At 32.6% G+C, this 19,772-nt stretch overlaps 1 protein-coding gene across 1 annotated transcript in view; it reads left to right on the forward strand.

Moving 5' to 3' along the window:
• The window catches only part of LOC134268159 (interferon-induced protein 44-like), a 30,211-nt gene extending 19,034 nt beyond the window's left edge, over nucleotides 1-11,177 (forward strand). Inside the window, exons 7-10 of the mRNA XM_062750358.1 lie at nucleotides 826-1,026; nucleotides 1,186-1,326; nucleotides 10,629-10,800; nucleotides 10,885-11,177. Coding sequence (XP_062606342.1) covers nucleotides 826-1,026; nucleotides 1,186-1,326; nucleotides 10,629-10,800; nucleotides 10,885-11,150 — 780 coding nt within the window. The 3' untranslated portion in view covers nucleotides 11,151-11,177. The remainder of the gene's footprint in view (nucleotides 1-825; nucleotides 1,027-1,185; nucleotides 1,327-10,628; nucleotides 10,801-10,884) is intronic.
• The last annotated feature ends 8,595 nt before the right edge of the window (nucleotides 11,178-19,772 follow it).

A 19,772-nucleotide genomic window follows, 5' to 3' on the forward strand; every position in this document is an offset into this window, starting at 1 on the left:
GCTGGCAAAGGAACGCAGATCGTGGCTGACAGAATCTTTGGGTAGAATCGTCAGGGAAGCTGACAGAATCTTCGGGCAGGATCGTCAGGGAACTCAAAAAGAAGTTCTTCAAGCGAGCAATAAGCCGTTCACGTTTTCTAGTGGGGTCCTATTCTAGCACGGCCCGAGTGTCGATCGGGTTGGTTTACACAAAATATGTGCATACAAATTTTAATTAAAAAAATTTTTTTTTATAGGACACTTCCCCAATCGCTCGGCATTAGAAATGAAAGTCACGGGTCTTTCAGATATGTCCATGAAAACCTAACGGTAAGCGTTATATACGATAAAGTGAACGCTCACTGCTCAATGGCCATATTTAGAGTATTCCGCATCTTTCATTTAATGTGCCGAGAGCATGTCGAAGATACAATTGATAGAAATTTTTATCTACGTCTTCACCCGCAGCTGAGATTCGAACTCATTACTTTCCAATCATGGAGTGAGCGATCTACCGACTGATCTACCGTGACAGTTTGATCTTTATGATCCAAATAAACTGGGAAAATATGAAAACTTTTTTGTTATTTTAAATACATAGCTATATAATTCTTTGAATTACCTCAAAATTTTAACCATAAGATATCTCTGAAACCCACTCATGTCATTATTCAACATTATGATTAAAAATTCCAATGCCTTTGAAATATGCTATATAAAAATTCTTTATACGTTCCACCACACAAACAAATTTAAAACATCTTGCAAATAATATGGAACATATGAATTACTTTGTTACATGTATGTGAATGAAATTATTGATAGGTATACCGTTTCTTTCTGTAGAAAAAAGATCAACTGCTGCAAGATTTGGATAATTTAGTCCCACCACAACAATGCTTGAATTTAAACATTCTTGTGACTGGTATCATTGGATCTGGAAAATCATCACTTGTAAACACTTTTAAAACAGTACTGAGGAATTCTGGGGAGATCACAAATATAGCTACGACATACGGACAATATATGGACTCAACGACATTGAAGGTATCTTTGAATCTAAAAACAATGAAGTGTCTCTAAAAGTTATTTTTTAAGTAACTTTAATATTTGAAGAAATTTCAGAAAATATATTGTATTAAAGCTTTGTAGAAAATTAACTTCCCGTTGCATATTTTGTATAATGATTAGCATTTTTCTTACTAGCTTCACGAAATATTGTTAAAAGACTACCCAGGAGGAAAAAAACTAAGACTGTATGATTGTCGAGGTATCTGTGATAATGCAGGTGATATTCAGCATGATATCATTTCTGTTATCAAAGGTCATGTTCAAAATGGCTATGAGGTACGGTTAAAACGTTATCTTATCGTTTCAATTCCAATATACCTGTACAAAGTAGTCAATATATATTTTAACAAAATGTTGAAATAATGATGTGATGCTTACATGAAAAAGTGTGATTAAGTCTGTAAATTTATTTTATACCCTAAATATTGTTCAAAATTCCCGGGGCTTACTTTCAACAAACTTTAAATACATCCTGATACGATAGGTATTATGTATTGGTGAAAATGAAACTTAGCAACATCAACAAGTTTTCCATGAAATAATATAGAGTTATATTTACTCGTGAATATTGGCGGGATGGCTGTTCAAATGCACGAACTTGCAAGTCCATTTGTACAGCCAATGAGTGCCAATATTCTCCAATATAAGTTCAATAACTCCTTTATTATATAACAAATTAATGACTTTTTAGTATCGGTATTCAAATTAAAGCCTGTCCTATAAGTGTTCAATATCATACAATTCAAATCATCCTACCGAGCGTTATGATTTGCATGCTTATTTATGTTTTAAAGGGTCTAATCATACTAGATTTTTTATAAATAATTTCATTTCTTTGTGCAAAATAAACACATCTCACCTAGATGACACTTCCTTTCTTTAATTTAGCTATGAGAATATGGCCAGACGATATTTTTGTTTACAACGGAGCGTCCGATATTAAATCTCGTATTCGGAATGTCTCGGGCATACTTGTATACGTAATACTATCATGTTGTAAATTTTGAATTTACTAGGGGGAGGTAAATGCAAAATTTACATTTTGCATTTATAAAAAGTTTTCTTACAAAGGAATTTCATCTAAAACATGTTAAAAGTACAATCTAAGTTTCCTTAGAAATATTTAATGTAATTGAAATGATTTATAGATTTTAAATAAAAATTTACTTAATACGAAAACAGAAATGAAATAGAATTATAATTTAGATTTTATGATTATACTTAATAAAACAGATTTCTTGACTAAAAAGGTTTTGAATTTACTAGGGGGAGGTAAATGCAAGATTTACAACATGATAATACAAACGCAGCTTTCAATAAAAGGTCTTGATATTGAACGCTATAATTCTCTAGATTTTTTTGTTAGTTTTTTATTATTATTACTATTTATTAGCCATGTAACAGAATAAAATACAAACTAATTCGTGGATACTGTAAACATATAAATTCATTGATAGGGTGATTTAGACTCCCATGCATAAAGTAAACAAATAAAATATTTTCGAAATTATTATCTGAAACAAATATTAGCCCTTGCATATATTGTAAAATTATTTGCATACGAGAAATATCCGCCATTCTGCATTGTACTTTAATTGCGCAAATTAATCGCCACGAACTAACCAATTTGCTTAGTATTGCAGAGAAACGTTTCATCAGTTGTGAAAATTAATCGTCGCTGATTGTTTTTAATATGAAGAATCACCAGTAAAAGTTGACGCGAATAAAACTTGGTTAACATTATTTAAAATGTTATCGATTTTTTTGGCATAATAAACAAGTGACCTTGATAAGCATATTTGAAATATTTCATTTTTTAAAAAGGAAAGCCTCCATTTTGCAATTCATGGCAATGATTATAGTTTCTCAAATTAAAGAAAAGCTCTAAGCTCAAGGTCAAACGATAAAATATTAAGGTATTCCTCATCAGCAGTCCATCATTCACGCAATGTTAACTTTTAAGGACCAATCGATGGATAGCCGTACATCGTCCAGTGCCGTTGTATCTAAGGTCATCGGGGGAAGGGGGAAATTGAAAAAAGCCAATAATCTATTGATGTAACTGAACATTGGCCCATAGTCGAACAATGTATGACCTATGTACTGTACGAACGATGTTCCTAGATGTATGGCGGTGTTAATTACATAAGCCGACTGCCGCTCGAACATCGGTCTATGATCAGCGATGTATCTCTGGGCCTTTAAAAGTAATGCCTAGGTCACATTTAAGCCGATGGTCGGCGACTAAATTTTTCTAGTCTTGACGGCTGAAAGAACAGGATCGGCAGACACAGTATCGGACGACACGGAGCAGTCATATTATTTCCTAGGGACACCGATGACTTGAATAAATAACACAAAAAATCTTTTTTCTTTAGAAATCAGCAATATTTTTTCATAGATCTGTATTCAGATAGGTGACGTGAGTAATGTTTGCTAGGCAAAGTGACAGAATCTTACAAAATTGTGATTCAATGTTGAAAATGTGTGTAAAATTTGTATGGAATTGCATAAAAACGACAAATGGTGCATATATATGCAACAAAGAATACTTAGGATTTCTTTATATCTTACGGAATAATTATTTATGTTATCTCTGTTCAAAAAATTTATATCAATCCATGCATCAAAATTTTGTTTGTGTTATGTATCATTAATAGGTTAAATAATCACAAGTCGGCCAATCGTCGCCCAATCATCGAGCTCTGAGCTACAGTTTGATTTTAACCGTCGGCCGAAATTTTCAACACCCTTATTGTCCAACGACGGACGACCGACTTAATAAACTGACAGCCGATGGTCGGACGATGATCGATGGTTGGTCGACGGATAACTGCACTTGAAGAAATCGGCCACCGACGCATGAAAAATTATAACTTGAACCGATGGACACAAATTTGTTCGGCCGACAAAAAAGGTCAAAATCGGCCAAGACAACGGCCAATGAACTGACGACTGTCACCCGAAGAATCCCATTTTTGCTTCAAAACCCGTCGGCCGTTGGTCGTGTTTGGAAATGTGACTGGGGTTTTAGACCGACAACCACGTCATTTTGCTAAAAAAAAAAAGCATAGATTGTCCATCGTATACCAAATAGCTTGATAAATATCACGGATATCGTCCAGTGATGGGATATACGATGAAAAACCGATGCTTTTTGACACCCATGTACTGAGGCCATTTGGCGATTCAGTGTAGGTCATCGGTAGAAAAGTTGTTGTTAAAAATCAGCGATGTCTCCAAACATGCCTCCTATCGCTCCTCAGCGGCATACTATCATTAACACATCTTTCAAGCATCGGGCGATGTATGGCCGAATATCATAAAGTGTCCGTTGAATCTGAGGTCATCGGAGGGCTGTGTGGTAGGCAACACACATCGGCCGATCATAGGTCGATGTTAAACTAAACATTGGCCCATAGTCGACCGACGTATGAACAATGTTCACAAATATTTGCGCGATGTAATATACCTCAGCCGATTACCCTGTTACACCGTTTTATAATTAGCAATGCATCGCTGGGATTTTGTATGTCCGGCCGGCAACCACGTCATTTTTATTAAAACACGCATTGGTTTGCCTATCGCATACCCCATCGTTGGATGAAATAACTGGTACGTTAAGGACTACTGGGCCAATGTAAATTGATGTTTGGGCATCGCTCACACCATCGATTACCACCGATCACCACCGGTCTACGGCTACCGGCCGGGATATGTGACTAAGACATTAACCATAACATCGTTCGTACACCGGTCGACTATAGCCCAATATGGGCCAATGTTTGGTCGATCATCGACCCATGATCAGCCGATGTCTGTTACCCGTCACTCAACCCCTTACGACTTCAGATTCAACGGACACCTTACGATACGCGGCCATACATTGGCTAGTCCTTAAAAGATGTGTAAATGATGGGTTGCCGATGAGGAGCGATGTGGGGCATCGACTTTCCACTATTTTTTTACTATTACTTTTTTTCTTCCGATGACCCCATCCGATCGCAAAATGGCCGATTACTATGGGTGTCCAGCCGGTGTAACGACGAAAAATGACCCCCGTAGAATACTGACGAGGAGGTCATTTTTCTACATAGAAAAATGACCCCGGGTCAATATTCTACGACAAGTAGGGTCATTTTTCGACTGTAGAAAAACATTCCAGACCAGTAATTCCACGACTCCACACACGTTGAAAAATGACCCCCATAGAATTTGACCCCCTACTTTTTTATAGAATAAAACCTTATATATGTGTCTCCTGATATTTTTCCATACTTTCTAATGCAAGTAGGGGGAATTTTTGATGTACTTTAATTCTTTCCATCATATATTTGATAGTATATCTTAATAGTAGCATCACTATCAATGTATTTGGTATGGATTTATTTTTGGCTTGCAGAATCCCAATGAATATTTATTCATCGAGGAGCATAAATTTATTCTTATTTTTGGGTATTTTTTATCATTCAAAGGTTTTGTTCCGAAAATGGCATGATTTGTTTCTGATTACTATAAACTTTGAATTTTTTTTTTATAAATCCAAAAACATAGCATAGAAGCAAGAAAAACAACGTTATTTAACTATATAAATACAATTCCCTTAGCTCTTACATTTAAACTTACATACAATGTATACATCTGTATGGAAGAAGGATATGGAGATAGCGAACAGTATTCAATATCAATGCAAAGTCCATAAAACAATACAAAATAGGAGCAGAGCAAACACGGGCCTCGAAAAAATCAGAGGTGGGATCAGGTGCCATGGATGAGTGAGCATCCCCTGCTGACTGGTCACATCCGCCGTGTGCTCCTTGTCATGATCGGGAAATAACGGAAAAATCCGTCGTCAATTCAATGTAAAATTAATGGACTAACCATTAGCACGAAAAACGTCAGTCAGCATTTGACTTAATGATGAATTGTATTTGCTGACAAGGTCATTGTATCGACCATAGAACATACGAAATGATGAAATCAAACGAATATTCTTGTTTCATAAACTTGCTTGTCAATGATTTACCTCATTTAAGAAAATGTTCATACGTAGATCATGCTCTTCCGTATCCAATCAACTGAGATATAATTATACACTTCGTATGCAGGTGATAAAGGTTTATTGCTGCGTAAGTAAGGGAAGTTGACGGTTGTGAGATTACCATTAACGTCTTTTTCAAGTAAAATATCCTAGTATAAAACAGATGCGTCATACTTTGTGGTATCTTTTATTTCAAGCTCTTCAGAATATATCGTATCGAAGTAGGAATGGAAATTACCATTGTTAATTGACAATACGTCGTCGGTATATCTAAATGTCGAGTTGAAGGCCACAGCAAGTGTTTTCTTCTTTTCACATAAGATCTTGCACAAATTCTTCTGCATATGAAGTTTTTAAGCTGTTGATTTTGGTAAAATCTTGTGATTTCAAATTGTTCAAAAGTTCAAATCCACATCTGATTCACACCACTTCTTGAATATATTGTTGCACAGTACTCTTGAAGTTTTTCCTTTATTTCTGTCAATATCTTAGTGAGATGTAACGAAAGAGGCATGGTTGAACATTTACGGGAACCTGCAATGTATCTTTGTTTGTAAGGATTCTTATGATCTTTCGGTATCCAATATACATAGGGTAGTTCAAATTCATTTTGGCTATGTGGAATATTAAAAATATTTAAAACTGGCATATGATTTTCAAGAATTTCTTCATCAGAAAGGGAAGTATGAATAAAAGAAGGATTAACACTTTTAGTATTAAATCCAAATTCTTCTAAAATATTATTTATATAATGAGCCTTACAAACGAAGACAATATTGTTACCTGCTTTGTCGGCAGGGACCAGTACTTACTGATCATGTAATTTATCTAATTCTTTTTTCACTTCTGGATTATTGAACACAGAAGGATGGATGGTTTTCATATTGTCCCTCAATCTTTTAATTAATACACGACTTAAACATGGATCTGATATATTTAATCCATTCTGACAAAGTGTCAACGTCTTCTTTTTCATATCGGGCCCATTGTCTGGCGTAATTTTCAATAGAATCCATAATATTTATGAAATTCCAACGCCAGTTGAAGGAGCGGGGTTATGCATTCTGCTTTAAAATACACACTTTTTAACTACCTTATATAAAGTACTAATTTTTTTCATGTATATACAGGAAATACCATACACATCGAGAACATTCTTATGATGATATTAAAAAATCTTCCCAAATTTACATCTGAGTGAATAACAGTTGAATCTTCAGAGATAACTATAAATTTTAAAAAAAAACTTCCCTTTTCAACACTTTTTAGCTCACAACACATGACCAATAGTGCTGTTACACCCCCTTTCTTCTGAGACTTATAGACATTACCTTTGCAAATTAATGGATGGGGACTCTATTAGTCTATCATGCCATTACTTCGATATAAAGTCTTAGCTCATACCGTCCAAAAGTTAATGCTAACGTAAAAGTGTGGAATTTGGGGGTAAAAGTGTCTCAAACTCCAAGGTCAATGTCATAAGGTCAAAGTTGGTTGTACAAAAAGAAGGGTCTTGTCATAAAAATACAACTGTGAAATATGAAAGCCATAGTCCCACATAGTCCCACAGGTTAAACATATGGCCAAGATTTATGCGGTCAATTATACAAACAGACGGACGGATGGGTAAAAAACTATATACCCCCGAAACTTCGTTTACAGGGGCATAAGAATAACATTAAATAATCACTTTTTCATCACCCAACATTTGTTTTTATTTTCTATTGGTAAAAAACTCCTAAAATCATTATATGTAAGTACATGTAGAACGGGGAAAACGATACTATATGTGCCAATTTTTGGAAAGACGCGCACTCCTTTTTTGTATTCAATTATGTTTTATGCTACAACCCCCATTTTGTTATGGTTTTGTTGACACTAGCAAACGACAAAAAACATTTTACAGGTTTTGAGCTAACCACATTTTGTTTCCCTTGTATCATAGGTCAGAGGCAATATAATGTCGTACTTATTTTTACAATTAAATCATCCCTATTTTTTATGAGAAGTTTGAAACTTCAGTCATAGAAAACCAAATATTTTCATAAAATCTAATAAAATCTATATAATAAATATATAATAATATATAAATATATAATATATAAATAATATATATAATGAAATCTATTTTTCTAAGCTAGCGCCAGTTTTAAATGTAGGGATCGAAAACGTTAAACTTTTGAAAAATAAAACTCTATTTTGATTTTTGCATATTACTTATAGGGTAAAATCATAGAGATTTATAATTAATTAATTATGGAAACGTTTTTATAAGACCATGCAGCTAGAAAATAACCTTTTTTAAAGATTAAAATGGCAACTGTAAAAACTTACTGTATAAAATATAATAAACGTTTCTATGAATGCGCGTATCTTTGCTCTAATATACAGCCTTTAGTTAGAACATTTTAATATTGTTTGTAATAAAACAGTTTGTATTATTAATGTAAGGTATTGTAAAGCTTTGGTTTCGTTATCTAGGCTGAAAAGCTTTTAGAACTAATACTTCAAAGCATGAGGCAACTTGATATTACCCGTATACATTCACCTAACAAGAATATTCCTACCAAAACGAATGTTTTTGCATCAAAAAATGACAAGGGGTCATTATTCTACGGGGTCATTTTTCTACAATGCACACGGAGAAAAACGACCCCAAGGCCATAATTTCTACGGAAAAGTGGGTCATTTTTCTACGTAGAATATTGACCAGGGGGTCACATTTCTACGTAGAAAAATGACCCCCGGTCAATATTCTCCGGGGGTCACTTTTCGTCGTTACAACGGCAACCACGCCATTATCAAAAAATCTCATCGTACATGTATACACCATCGCTGGATAATATGACTGATACTTAAGCAATTGGTATGCCTAGGTCATATTTAAGCCAATGGACGGGCGACTTAATTTTTCTGGTCTTTTCGGCTATAAGAACATGATCGACCGACACAAGTATCGGGCGACAAGAAGCAGTCACATTGATTCCTAAATTTTTTTTAATTTTTGTATTCAAATCAATAGTAAAAAGTATTTTTAGCGCTAAATCTTGTTTAAAAAACGTTTGGATAACCGTACAGCGCTTGAAGGTCACATGCAATGAACGCTGAAACAAGTCTTTTCAACATGTTAAAGCCTCTTTAAGAGAAACTTTCCTTGGTATTTTTGATATTCATCTTAATTATGTCGAGTCGCCCGTGCATGAGCGGATCTACAGGGGGCGGGGGTCAGGATCCCCCTCCCCCACCCAACCCCTTGAATTTGCAAGGTTAATAGATCATATACTAAAGCAAGAAAAAAATAAACGCGATTTGTGTTAAATGGGTATGAGAAGTGAAAAGGCTGAGGTAATAGACGTCATCGATTACCCCCCCCCCCCACACACACACACACACACACACAAAATACTGTAAAACGAGAATATTTTGCGTACTACTAATTTTATAGCATTTGGCACAAGAACCCCTGAACGCTAAAATTTGTGCGCTGACGGAATTCTAAATATAATTTTGTTGTGTATGTTCGATACTTTCACATAAGTGCAGGTAAGTTTCATTAAGGTGCTTGCCTAACCAAAAAGTCAAAAACGGGGCGTCGATTAAAATAACAATTTCACATTTATATATTTCATTGACAAGTGCAAGCGCTATAATTTACTTGCGCCAATATATTCCCAATGGCCTTTGCGCTAAAATATTTAATACGTATGCGCCAAATTTTCTCCTTTTACAGTTGGTTATTGATGTTTGGGCGATTTTGTTTTGCTTGTCAAGAAATTTCTGGGTTGTTTTTTTTTCTGGACTGGGGTGGACCCCCCTGGTAAAATTTCTGCATCCGTGCCTGCCGTGTGTGCAGAGGTTATTAGGGTATATGCTCTTTAGTTTCGGAGAATTGAGTTAATCCTTATTTTATGTGTTCGAATCCCACCGTGGGACATGGAGAACGGTCCATCGGATGAGACCCTATGAACTTAGGTCTCCTATCGCAGTAGGTTTTGGCACGAAAAAGATCCCCTTATTCCTCGATTGCCAAATGTGTCGAGTAAAGGACAAAAAGGGACAAAAGTTCAGTCGGCAAGTGGTGGCGCCTCAATCTGAGCAAATCATGCTCTTGTGGCAGTTTGAACAACAAACATACTTTGTCGCCTTTTTATTTAGTGCACTCTTTTCCCAAGTTTTAATATCATTTACAATTTTTTATTTCAAAGTAAAACATCATTTATTTTAGACATATTTATTAAAAAAACATTAAATTGCTTAAAAAAGATGTTTGACAATACTTTCTCCATTAAATAAAAAAATATGAAAATGATATTCAAGCACAGAGTTATTAATTTTATTTGTTATGGCTCTAGGAATAAACTAGAGATTTTGAAATGCTGAAGTTCAGCAACCCTAATGAAACTTAAACAAATTTATCTTTTAAATTTTTAATATAACTTCAAATAACTTCTAAAAACTGCATGTAATAAAGATGTAATGAATTTCGATTTTTTTTTCTTCAAATTCTTTTCATTACGTCTATTAAAAAAATTCTTAGTTCCAGGGAAATCAAAACATTGGACAAAACAACCAACTTTACAGGGCTAATCCGACTTTTGATCAAAAAATACACTGCGTTATATTTGTTGTGGATGCCAAGTCCATTGATGAAATACATGTGGACGATATGAAGAAATTGGCACAAATAAGAAAACATATTGGATCCGAAAGTATAAATCATTATCATTTGAATTATGTTATTTAACATGCAAATTTATATTTAAACATCAAAATTTAAGTTAAAATATTTTCAGATATTCCTCTTAGACTGATTTTAACAAAGGTTGACGAACTTGATCTCTATAGTGATGGTGATCTAAGCAGTGTGTTTAGAAGCAGACATGCAAAGCTAAAGTTCGAAGCGGCAAAAGTAAAATTTGCTTTGCAAGACAACCAAGTACGTCCAATTGCAAACTACGTTACAGGACCGAACCAAAACCTTGCACAAGATATATTGGCACTCATAACAGTGAAAAGCATTGTTGAAGAAGCTTTGGTTTACATTGGGAATAATACATAATACACACAAAGCAGCAATAGCGGGCGACGTTATAATACGTGCATAGATTTCAGTTGAAGAGTGCCTGTGACTTTTTTTATTTTCCTTATCTTTTTTTTTTTTAGCTTTTTGGAATTGATTTATGATTTATGCATACATGTATTAAATTTTCTTTTTAAAAAAAGTGTAGAACAAAGGCATGCAGAGAACTTAAAACAAAAAAAAAGTGTCAGTACTTATAGATTGCTTATGTTGCATGTAAAAATGCAATGTGAAAAAAACTTATTTTGTTCATATCAAAGAAATAATCAGGATTGCTACATGTATATATTGCCAAACTGGCCATTTGTATAAATGATAAAGGTTTATTATGTAGGAATTTTGAATTGTATAAAATACAAGAAGTTTGATAATTCATGTAATATTGGATAAATTTTATCCAGTGAAATTAATCTGGTGTCTGTACAAAAGTCTGTCTACGTACATGTATTGTTATGGAATTATATTACAGAATTATTTTAAACAGATCAAATGCAAAATGGGAAACATCTATCCTTCCTTCTCAAGAAACCAAGTTTTACAAGAAAAACTTTTTGAAAAGGATTTAAAGGGACAAGGCTTGTATTAATATCGTCTTTGTGGTATGGCTCAAATTTTTAATTAAATATCACATTTTAGTTTTTACACATCATTGATTGGATGAAAGAATGTATATTGTACATCTATAAGATAACTTGCTACATCACAATGAATCAAGTCAAAAACATATTACTCCGCTTGACATTAACTTTAAAATATGCTCAATTTGAAGCAAGTTTTAGAGGAAAAATTATCTTATTGTCTACAATGACGTTAAATTATGAAGAAATGAAGCTTATTTCAACCATTGTTACTGTGGTTTCATCAATTTTCCTTGGCATCAATTTTCGTGGATTTTGTAAAACAGACAGTTTCGAGAATACGTAATTTCGTGGATTTCCTATACAAGTGAATGTCATATTTCGTAATTCGATGAACACTTGAAATTTTGGATCTGCTCAACAACGAAATCCACGAAAATTGGTGCTCAACGAATATTGATGAAACCACAGTATACGATATAACAAAACTTGGGATAGTTTACGCTTTTTATAAGTATATAAAGCATAAACTGCTCCAAGTTTGGCACAGTTTACGCTTTTTATAAGTATATAAAGCGAAAACTGCTCCAAGTTATGTTATATTATATGTTATTCCTTATATAATGTATTTTTATGATGAAATGTATGGAGATAATGAACGGTATGCAATATCAAAAGTCTTTTGAACAATACAAAACAGAAGCAGAGCAAACACGGACCTCTAGAACTTCGGAGATGGGGTCAGTTGCCATCGAGGGGTAAGCATTCCCTGCTGACCGGTCACACCCGCCGTGTGCTCTTTGTCACTATCGAGAAATAGCGAGAAATCCGTCGCCAATTCTGTGTTTAAATAAGAGACTATCATTTAGTATGAAAAACGTCAGTCAGCATATGATAAACTATTGGGATGACAATCGAATACAGATCTAGAATTGCCGATCGATTAATTGTCGTTTCGACCGATTGACCGGTTAATCCTATCAAAAATTCTCTGCATACTTTTTCATTTGAAGCTCTCTTCAGGAAAAAAAGATAGATGTAGAAATTTCTTGTTGATATTTTATAAAACCACAATTTATATTTTAATTCAATTTAAAATGAAGAAAAAGAACGAAAAATGAAAAAATAAAGAAACTCAAGAAAAGCAGTTAATTAAAAAAAAATGCCGCTAGCTCATTAATTGTCACAATAATCAAAACTAGATCTAAACTCTCACTCAATTTACAATATTTGTTTTATGATATACTGTGAAATCACACATTTTCGTGGGGGTTTAATTTTCGTTGTTTTCGAGGCATGAAGAGACCCACGAATTCATGTCCACTACAAAATGTAAAATATTACATATTTATCTACTTAAACATTCTTCATACACGAAATCAAATCCCCTGATCCTTGAATGTTTCCTCAAACCACGAAAATTTCCTCTTGAAAATATGTGATTTTACAGTAATTTGATAGGTGACTGAAAAGAATGGAAGAGGTAATTCAAAGATCACATTATAATCAGTTCACGCTGCAAAATAACCATTTGATGAAAATCATTGAAGAAAGATAGGACAGGCTGGGTAATAGTATTGTTATGGGTCAGAATTACCCTAAATGCCAGCAAAGATCAATAACACAATTTAACTTAACAATAATTTATTTACAGTAATATATAATAAATATAGGAAACATAAAGTACAAACTTAGCAAGAATCTAAAAATACATACATCAGAGTGTCCGTTGCTGCACACAATGTCCCAGTGAAAATATATCCCAGTTATATCTCATTGGTGCTCATACGACAAAAAAGTGTCTCTATGCATCGAATTGACAGGGTATTTATACAGTATCATAAATCTAGAATATTCTAGAAATTGTTAAAATGGTTGAACACCATACTGTTGTGATATGTGTATTCTTTCATTATGTATATAATTAGTAACATTAAGTTTCTTGAACATTCCAGAGTGGTCAACTTGTTCGGTCATTTGATCTAGAACATTCTTAAATTTTGTGTATGTCCAGATTGTTCCTAGTAATATCATGTAACAATTAGATTGAGTTGAATTTCTTCAAACTTATCTCTTTTTAAATTGAAACTTACGTTGTTAACATTATAATTACATGTAAATGTTCACAATGTAACCTCTCTCTCTCTCTTTCTCTCTAACACTCATTTCTCTTTAATCAGTTAGGCGTGTTTGTTTTTATACCAATATATTTTTGTCCCCCGCTTTTGCGAAAGCGGGGGGACATTAAATCTCAAATTTAATCTTATAAGGACAGATGATACAAGCAAAAAATGAATGGCTGGATTGGTATATTTTTTTTACCTTATTTCATTGCAAATGATGCAAATAATAAATTTCTAGAAAATAAAAAAATTTTAAACCTTCTGTGGCGTTCAAATTCTACCCTTCTGAAACCATCCTTATTATTCTATACAAATATTTTTCACTTTGAATTCCATTTTTGTGCAACTTTAAATGAAAAATGAAAAACTTCGCGGTAAAACTTCATTTAATTTATTAAAACATCACCCAGGTTGTTACTTTAAAAACTTTTGACAAAAGTTTGTTTTATAATCTGTCCTTAAATTTAATTTATTTCGCAGGGACTAAAATAAAAACAACTGTACTTAAAAAGAAAACAAACGACAAACTGTTTTTTTAATCTTGATACACTTAGTAAAAGAAAATATTAGCCTACAGATAAAGTATAACGTTCACTTACATTTACGTCATATTGATAAATTGCAAAAAAATATTGATGTCTTTCTCAGTTATCAAATGAAAAACAATAAAAATGATTTAAATAAATTTCCTTTTACTAATGTAACTACTTATCTGAGAACAGGCACAAGACGAAAGACTACCTTTAAGCAATCGCTTAATGGTAGCTTAATGGTGGCTTAAAGAAGTTAATTCCTTTAAGCCACCATTAAGCTGCAACTTATAGGTGCTTAATGTCCAAACTTCATTAAGCTACCATTAAGCCATCTTAAAGCTGAGCTTAATGGTGACTAAAAGTTAAACCTCATTTAACTTTAACGCATCTTATATAGAATTGTTGAACTAACTTTTAAAGTAATTTTAATATCATTTACGCAAAATCTATTCCAACTCATAATTTTGTCTCTATCGTTATTTCTACAAGGTTTTTTTTTTTTTTTTGTCAACATGCATAAACTCGATCACTGAGAACAAAGTTAGATAATAGCCACAAGGGCTTGTTCCCGGTGTCAAATAAATATTTTTTTCAAAAACGGTACGGTTATTCCAGTGATCTATTATATTTTTCTAGCATATACATGAACGCAATCTTCAGAGTTATCTCCATTATTTGATTCATTTTCCGCCCAGTCACTGAACTTTAACAGTTCTTTTGTCGAATTCCATACAAAGTTTGCATCTGTTACCATATCTGAAGTGCCAATCCATGGATAAATATTTAAAAATTGATAACATTTTTTTTTTTGCTATTTAAACTATAAAACATTTACTCTATAAAATTTGTACATCACCAATCACCCTTGAAAGCAATATACTAGTATCTTTCCTACTTTTTTCCCAAAACATTTTATGGAGAAAATGCACAATAATTGTATGAATCATACGATTTTACCAGGGTTCTCCATCGTTTGAAATTTTACTGTGTTGCAGAGTTTATGCGAAGCACTAAAATTTCGCGGTATTTTCGTGATCAATTCGCAACTGAATAACTATTCATTGTGAATACAAAAGAAAACATGCACACATTAAAAAAAACTTATTCGTTACACAAATGGTAAAAGCAGAGGACATTCTGGTCGATACAGTCGAACAATTTTTGAAAGTAATATGTCGTAATTTTTTGTAAGTTTTCTTGATCGAATTACAAAAAAAATCTTCAGAATAGTAAAATACTTTAATCTAGAGGCGTGGCTTTACAGAAAAAAACATATTTAAATACGTTTTTATTTAAATAATACAATGTATTTTTAAGGCAACCACCAATTAACCGTTACATGGAAGTGTGAAAACAATTTACTTGTCGTTCCTTCATGCGTAAAGTCCGGTGAGGGTCTAGGAGATGATTGATTATGCAAGGTGAAGCTCTAATTAAGTGTTTTACCTTTTAGAATTGAAAGACGGTAGAATTGTTTGATAAAAGTTTCATAGTTGGAGAGAATTGATATGTCTGGAATTTCTGATTATTACAGGTCCTACTGTGTCGGAAAAATTTTTACTGTATTGCACGCATAAAATTTGATTCGTTACAGGGTCGGATAAAAGTTTTCTGTGTCGGGAGCAACACAGTAAAACAGTTCACGGAGAAGCCAGATTATATGTTTCAAATGCCAAAATCATATCATTATAAACTGTGAACTCTTACCAATTTGAAAGCATATCTCACCATTGATAAAAAAAATCTTACCTTCCTCCTGATGCAATTCAAGTATGCTTATAATAAAGTTATTATCTTTTTCATTTTCAATTTCCACCAGCGTACTGCCAAATTGTGAACAGTTTTGCTGTTTTAATACGAACATGAACTGGATTTTAAGAACAAGTTAAACTTTAAAAATAGTTTAAAATATAAACGTTATAAATTAAATAGTTAAACAGTAATTCATAGTATGATGTTTTTGTTTGAGGAAATACCTGAGCGTCACTATCAAGTGAAAAGAAATAGCAAGACTGACAAAAATATGTCCAGTCTTAATTACAAACTTAAAAAAAAAACAACGATGTTTTTACTTCGTGTTCATATGCGTCCTGAAATTAATAACATCTGTCAAGAAAGGTAAAATCTAAATTTAAGAAATAAACATGCAGTTTTAAATGTTTTAAACGTACAATAATTCCATTCTTCACTTTATCTATTGATTTCCTGTGTTTTGATTGAACGAGAACACATTTAAGAAAAAAGTTTACACATTAATAAAAATTTTCAATCAGAACTACTTTCTTGATGAAGATTCTGGGTTATCGTATAAACAATGAAAGCAGTTATTTCTGGTCTGTTTTAGCTAAATTATGAATATATACAAGAAACTTCAAATTTAATTAAATAAAACAAAACTGGCGAAAAACTGGACTGACCAGTTGACAGACGCCATGAAAATGTTTATGTCACTGTCCGATAACGGGTGTGAATTTTAAAAATCGCTGATGTCATATTCTCGACGTTCATTCTACGAAGCAAATAAGCTCAGTACGTTTGTATCGTTGTGACAGGGAAAAGAAACGTACCTCAAACTCTTGCCTAACTAACATCAAATTCATATTGATACTTTCTATATTCTTCCTCAATCTTTGAATAAACCAGTGTTAATCGAAGGCGTCGTCGGTCTGCAACTTTCGGTCCTGAGCGTTGTCGTTAATGTCAACATGGCCAAGATCAAAGGGCGAACTATTCTTAAGAAAACTCGTATTTACGATAATTGTTGACTTTAACAACATTCGATAAGTTTTTATACGATTATGTATTGATTGTTTTGACAATCTAAGTTGAACTCTCTCGAAAATCATAAATTACTAAAGCATAATCAAAATATGTTGTAAATCAGAGTGTATCCTTACAAAATCAACAAACACTTTTTAAAGCTTTAGAATCACTCATTTTTTATAGTCTATAACAGGAAAACATATAAATTTTCTTCACGTTTTACCACAATCCTCCATGATAAATTAAATTCTAGACTTTTGATATTTCATAGACAAGCAAACACTGCTTTCTAAATAAAAAGGAAGTCTGAAATGTTCACATATTGCGATTGCATAGTCATCATCAATATTGCTTGTTAACAAACTCTCTGATTGTAAACACAAATACCCTCAATGTGATATATAAAATGATGTTAGAGAAAATTATTTTAAACGAACATTTTGGAATCCGATGGGCACAAAGTGTGCCTCTTTATTAGCTGACATGTTTTTATATTCCTATTCCCTATTCAAGTTTCCAGTGGAGTATGTAAAATCTATTTTTTGTTTGTGTGTGTGTGTTGTTTTTTTTTTTTTTGTTTTTTTGTTTTTTTTTTTAGATATTTATACTTTTCCATATCATTCTGGGGAAAAAATGATGTTAAGGATATCCAATTCTCAGCCAGGAAGGATAACTCCAAAAATTGATATTTTATTTGAAATGCATCAAAATGAAGCTTGAAAATGACAATTTTTCATGTAGCAATTTTCATTTTATTCATCCTTATAAGATTCAAGGTTTTTGGAAGTCTTAGAAAATGTCTTATAAAAGTTGACATTTGTACCTTATAAAAGGAGAAAAAATAAATACAATTTAGAGAGATGAGATTTTCTTGAATCCAGCCTTAGATACAAATGCTAATTAGTATGATATGAAATGAAAAGTGATTTGTGGTGTCTTGCAATGGTAACAAAAGCCTTTTACCCTATGTATTATAGAATACATGACGGAAATAGAAGACACAAAATACTAAATAAGTATAAAAATCAAAGCAATTTCTCTGAATGCCTGGATACCTATTGTTTTTTTTAACTTAAAATATATTTGTTGATCAATTTGATTAACTTTAATTTTTAACTTTAAAGAAATACTGTGGATAAATTTACGAAACTTTTTGGATTCAGAGATATTTTTATGAATATTTTTGATTACTTAACTGCTAATTTTATAACCCGGAGGATCGGACTACCTTAAATATATTTGAATATAATTAATTTTTTGCATCGGTTTGAGTGATTTCTATCTTCAAATTCATTAATAACTTGATACTGTGCAATTGATGTAATTAACCTTTAGTATATTAATGACTGTTCAAACTAACCAAAAGTAAAGAGTGTATACAAACTAGTATTGTTGCACTTAAAATTTGGCGAGTAAATTCTTTCATCAGTCTGACTTTCCATACTTCTCATTTATAGCTACGTGCCAAGTTTTGTTCTTTAAAGATCACATTTATCTAACAATTTATATATTGTTATGTGTTAAATTACCAATATGTTCTTGTAATCTTTATATACTGTTTTAAAATGGTGAAGAGATTCGAATAACATGAACGATCATTGGTTGCATGGTTATCTCGAAGACAATGTACCAATTCACAGAGACCAAGAACAATTCGATCCGAATGCAACAACAAATATTATGCTAACAGATGTTAACTATTAGTTTTTATCTACATTTTCATCTGGATCCACCAAAAACGTTTACAGAAAATAATTTAAAAACATATGTTTGAACCCATCGTTAATAAAAAAAAACTACTCTATCAAACGATTGAGGTCAAAGGTTAATAGGTTACATATGTTGGAACCACGAAAAGGATTAATATGGCGTTAAGCTGAAACGTACATGTCAAGTTCATCTATATCATGACAAACAATTGCAATAAAAAGTCTTCATGTCTACTATTCTCAAAAAGTACATTTGTATTGCTTCTAAAAACTATGACAAAATTTGAAGCACTCAAATATTGTAGTGTTTGACGCTTAGCAAAAAATATTCATAACGAATTTATTCAGGCTTTACGTCTATTAAAGCAAAACAGATTAGAGACAAAGTAAACATGAACCTTTAAAATATTTGATATGAAATCAGTTGCTACATATGGAAGGGTAAGAATTTCCTTCCATGCCTGTCACATTTATCATTTTTCTTTTGTCCTGAACGAGAAAACGAACAAATTCCGTGGACAATTCATCATGAAAATCATTGATTAAAAATATTATGAAAATCATCAAGTTGTCTTTTTATCTACTCTCTTTTAAATTACACACAAATGTGATATTATCAAGGACACATTTTGTAGAAATTGAACTTGTTCATCTATGGAATCACTTTAGAAATATGATGTAGGGTATAAACATTGAGCTCTCTCTCTCTCAATACATTAGAGAAAACAGGTCTAATTATAAAATGCAGTGTCGTTTACATCTACATCAAATTGATGAATTGCAAATAATCAACGCCTTACTTCTGAGATAAAGTGAAGTAACAGAATGCAAGATATATATTTTCCAGAGAAGACCTTAAGTAATTTTCATTTCACATATATATTTGGTAACCCGA

The sequence above is a fragment of the Saccostrea cucullata genome, unplaced genomic scaffold (assembly GCF_032062105.1).
Source record: "Saccostrea cucullata isolate Sc308-1 unplaced genomic scaffold, CSIRO_AGI_Scuc_v1 ctg1256, whole genome shotgun sequence".
NCBI classification, from domain to species: Eukaryota; Metazoa; Mollusca; class Bivalvia; order Ostreida; family Ostreidae; genus Saccostrea; species Saccostrea cuccullata.